The sequence below is a fragment of the Penaeus chinensis genome, chromosome 30, assembly GCF_019202785.1.
Source record: "Penaeus chinensis breed Huanghai No. 1 chromosome 30, ASM1920278v2, whole genome shotgun sequence".
Classification (NCBI taxonomy): domain Eukaryota; kingdom Metazoa; phylum Arthropoda; class Malacostraca; order Decapoda; family Penaeidae; genus Penaeus; species Penaeus chinensis.
This window is the reverse complement of record NC_061848.1, coordinates 4,438,062-4,443,061: the sequence shown is the minus strand read 5'-3', so window position 1 is coordinate 4,443,061 and position 5,000 is coordinate 4,438,062. Positions and strand designations below refer to the sequence as shown.

The 5,000-nt window shown below is 37.0% G+C and overlaps 1 protein-coding gene across 1 annotated transcript; it reads left to right on the top strand.

Moving 5' to 3' along the window:
* Positions 1-2,501: 2,501 nt before the first annotated feature.
* LOC125041190 (paramyosin-like) lies at positions 2,502-4,579 on the top strand. Its single transcript, XM_047636028.1, has 2 exons — positions 2,502-2,521; positions 3,877-4,579. The coding sequence occupies exons 1-2, from the start codon at positions 2,502-2,504 to the stop codon at positions 4,577-4,579; spliced, it is 723 nt and encodes a 240-aa protein (XP_047491984.1).
* Positions 4,580-5,000: the final 421 nt, after the last annotated feature.

Sequence of the window (5,000 nt, the reverse complement as noted above, 5' to 3'; positions counted from 1 at the left end):
TTTTTGCATTAAAACCGTCCAGAGGTAACGTGAAGTAATTTTATCAAAGTATACATACATACAAAAATAAATCTTCCTCTCTTCCTTCTGAGACAGGGTTTTACCGACTCTCATCCATCTATCTCTCAATTCATCTACACAAACACACCCGTACGCACACGTGAGCGAGTGAGCGCGCGTGCACACACACACACACACACACACACACACACACACACACACACACACACACACACATACACACATACACACGCATGGGCTACTCACTCTCACAGATCTCAGTGCCTACCAGCGTAAAACATTTCCCAGATCCTGAATCCCTGCTATACTTCTTTTATTCTCCCTCCAAGATTATTCTGGGATAACATCCTCTCTCGGGGGCACATAGAGACACACTCCCTCTCCGCTCGTATTAACGTCGAGGACACGAAGATGAATATGAAAACGAAAAAAAGAGAGAAAGGTCTGAATAATAACAATGGACGAATCAGAAAGTCCAAGGAATTTATACTTGATCCGCTTAGTCAAAGCTCTTTATCTTTATTGTGAGCTTAAGAGGCGATCTAATCATCTTAGGAGCTTTATATTGGCGCGCAAAAACCTTGGTGAGTGAGTGTATATGCTCTCGGGGGGGGGGGGGGGGGCGTGTTTGACCAACGCAGTCACACCTGACCATTGTAGCGAGATTTGTGAAAACGTTATTATGCAAATAAACACGGCACGATAAATCGGTATTTCTGTTTCCATGTCTAGCTACGTTTATGTATTTCTCTCGATCTATTTATATATTTCCTTATATTAATGTTTCTTTATTATATATCTCTCATACTTATCTATTCAAGTATAATCTTTATAGTTTTCAATCCTCTTTATTCTCATTCTTTCTCTACTCATTTTCTTCCTCTTTTATTTTCCTCCCTTCTGTTTCTTCTCTACCTCAACCTCCACCTTCTACTTCCTCTCCCCATCCCATCTTCCCCCAACTTTCCCCTACTCGACCTCGGAATCCAAATCTGGAAATTTCCTTCGACCTCTTCCCCTCCCTCTATCCTCCCCTCCCTCCTCCCTCCCCACCCCTATTACCCCTGTCCCCATTGCCCTCTCCCCCTCTCTCTCTCCCCTCTCTCGCAACGAAAGGGGAAAATGGGGGGAAATGAAATAACAAGCTCCCACGGAATATCCCGAGGAAGGTGATTTGCCCAGAGAATACAGGAAATGCAGTGATGTTTCCATATCACTAACGCCCAGTCGTGAGAGCTGATGGAGGTGGAAGCGCGCTATCATATAACGGGGCCGAGGCTGCGCTCCTTTTATGTGTGTTGGCAGCCTTGTTATAGTTCATGCTGCGAGGGCTGTGGCGTTATGTTTTTTGTAATGTTTTGTACTGATTATATATATATATATATATATATATATATGAATGTATATGTATATGTGTGTGTATATATATGTGTGTGTATATATATGTGTGTGTGTGTGTGTGTGTGTGTGTGTGTGTGTGTGTGTGTGTGTGTGTGTGTGCGTCTGTGTGTGTGTGTGTGTGTGTGCGTCTGTGTGTGTGTGTGTGTGTGTGTGTACGTGTTTGTATGTGCGTATGTATATTATATATATATATATATATATATATATATGTATATATATATACACGTGTGTGTAGATATATATAGACATATATATATGTGTGTGTGTGTGTGTGTATGTGTGTGTGTGTGTGTGTGTGTGTGTGTGTGTGTGTGTGTGTGTGTGTGTGTGTGTGTGGGTGCGTGTTTGTGTGTGCATATGTATATATATATATATATATATATATATATATATATATATATTTGTGTATATATACATATATATGTATACGTACACTATGTATGTGTATTTATGAGAGAGAGAAAGAGAGGGAGGGAGAGAGAGAGAGAGAGAGAGAGAGAGAGAGAGAGAGAGAGAGAGAGAGAGAGAGAGAGAGAGAGAGAGAGAGAGAAAGATAGAGAGAGAGAGAGAGAGAGAGAGAGAGAGAGAGAGAGAGAGAGAGAGAGAGAGAGAGACAGTCATATATCGAGACAGAGGTACAGACAGACAGACATACAGAGAGACAAACAGAGAGGTGAGTGAGATTTACGTAGATGTATGTTACATATGTGTATGTGTGTGCGTGTGTAAGTCCGTACATATCTGGATATGTGATATATCGTGGGCAAAAATCATCTATTTTTTCCTTCGCCCTAATGAGCAAACCATAGTCACATGATTATTAAAAATCACATTCTATTTTTGAAACAACCTGCATCATTTTTCCTTGCCTAATAGCCACCTGACTATTATATTGCCCGTGTAAAAACGAATATTTATGGCATGGCAATTCTTAATATTTATCTTTATTCATGATTCATAATTCATTTCCTAAATTGCATGATTCCGTCAGATATTCATTCAATAAATTTGATTTAAAGTTAATGCAAAATGCCTTCTTCAATTATTCATCGCAAGGAAGCATATTCTATCGTACAGAGATGTCTAGATACGAAAAAAGGTATGACACGATATAAAAAAAAGGGGACATAAACGCATTTTATTCGAAAATTGTACACCATCAAACCCCTGTCTTACGCAAGTTTTCGCAAACAAGAATGTAGTGCTCTAATATAACAAAGGGAATATGAACCCGTCTGCAATTTATAGACTAAAGGACGGAGGAGAAGGGCGAGATACGAAGGGGAAAGGTGCCAGATTTGGTACACATAAATGAATATACATACATACTAAGATTATATACATATATAGATAGATAGATAGATAGATAGATAGATAGATAGGTAGATAGGTAGATATATATATATACATATATATACACACATACACTTATATATATGTATATATACATATACATATATATATACGAATATACACTCACGCGCACACACATACACACACATAAATATACACTCACAAACACAGACACAATTTCGTTATCATTACCTAGTATTTCAAGAACACCTCAAGAAAGATGAATAAATAAGAAGAAAGATCAGCAAATAATAAATGAATAAATAAAAGACGAATAGATGAATAAATAACCTCAAGAAAGATGAATAAATAATCAGACGAAAAAAAAAAAAAAAATCTACCCAAAGGCAGAAGAAAAAGACGTTATTTCTGGATTTTTTTTTTTTTTTTTTTTTTTTTTTTAATGCGCAGAACAATTCAAGTTACAATTTATATGTCAAAATTCAGCGGGAGAAGAGAAAAGAAGCAAACAAAACATCTAAATAATCGAGCATAACACAATTCTACAAAGTAAAATCTTGAGAGATATAGACTAGTACTAGTACCAAGTGTGATTTACGAATTATAAAAAACAATGGGTCGAACTGCTTGAGAAACTCAATGTGATATAGAACAAGCAATGCTAAGTTAGGGAAGGAAGGTCATGCATATTATCATTAATGTTATCAATATTTTTTTTTTTTTTTTTTGAGAGAGAGAGAGAGAGAGCGAGAGAGAGAGAGAGAGAGAGAGAGAGAGAGAGAGAGAGAGAGAGAGAGAGAGAGAGAGAGAGAGAGAGAGAAAGAGAGAGAGATAAAGAAATAAAGAGAGAGAGAGAGAGAGAGAGAGACAGAGTGAGAGAGAGAGAGAGAGAGAGAGAGAGAGAGAGAGAGAGAGAGAGAGAGACAGACAGAGAGTGAGAGAGAGAGAGAGAGAGAGAGAGTTACTGAGCTGCTAGAAGCAATGGGTCGTTTATAGATACAGAAGATGGATATCAAAACGGCCTTTGACAACGTGTTCACGCGATAGACTGAAATGGAAATGGAAAAAGTAGGTAGAGTGGAAAGAACTATTCTCATCTGAATGGAAATGAAAATAAGTACTCTAGTGTGCGCATTTAAGGAAGGACATTGATAACTTAGGGAAGGACATAGATAACTTAAGGAAGGACATTGATAACTTAGGGAAGGACATAGATAACTTAAGGAAGGACATTGATAACTTAGGGAAGGACATTGATAACTTAGGGAAGGACATTGATAACTTAAGGAAGGACATTGATAACTTAGGGAAGGACATTGATAACTTAGGGAAGGACATTGATAACTTAGAGAAGGACATTGATAACTTAGAGAAGGACATTGATAACTTAGGGAAGGACATTGATAACTTAGGGAAGGACATTGATAACTTAGGGAAGGACATTGATAACTTAGGGAAGGACATTGATAACTTAGGGAAGGACATAGATGACTTAAGGAAGGACATAGATAACTTAAGGAAAGACATTGATAACTTAAGGAAAGACATTGATAACTTAGGGAAGGACATTGATAACTTAAGTAAGGGCATAGGTAACTTAAGGAAGGACATTGATAACTTAGAGAAGGACATTGATAACTTAAGGAAGGACATTGATAACTTAGAGAAGGACATTGATAACTTAAGGAAGGACATTGATAACTTAGAGAAGGACATTGATAACTTAAGGAAGGACATTGATAACTTAAGGAAGGACATTGATAACTTAAGGAAGGACATTGATAACTTAGGGAAGGACATTGATAACTTAGGGAAGGACATTGATAAACTGGAAAGAGTTTAACGGGAGGCCATTTGATGAGCACCAACTTTAAGGGACTTTAACTACGACAAGAAAAAATAAGAAACTTGAAACTTGCGACACTGGAGAGAAATAAGGAAACAGGGTGACATTATTATGCTTTTCAGTTACTGTCTGCGGAGCGATAAAGTTAAAGAAATTATTATTTTCAAGAGGAACAGGAAAGCCTATGAAAAGGTCAAAATAAATTGTTATCCAGATAGATATTCATAAAGGACTATTGGTGAATGGAGCATGTGACGGAAACATCTTTTATATATATAAAAAAAAAAAAAAAAAAAAAAAAAAAATATGTTACACGATAAAATAAATATTGCAGATTTCAACTCGCCTTCCCGTATTTAAACGATCAGTAAAATCACACATACACACACACAAACAAAACGATCAGTAAAATCACACA

Excerpts from the sequence above, each read along its gene's own strand:
- LOC125041190 (XM_047636028.1), top strand. The coding sequence starts at position 2,502 with ATGTCTAGATACGAAAAAAG. Across the intron at positions 2,522-3,876 it reads ATGTCTAGATACGAAAAAAG|GAAGGACATTGATAACTTAG; the intron begins GTATGACACGAT and ends TGCGCATTTAAG.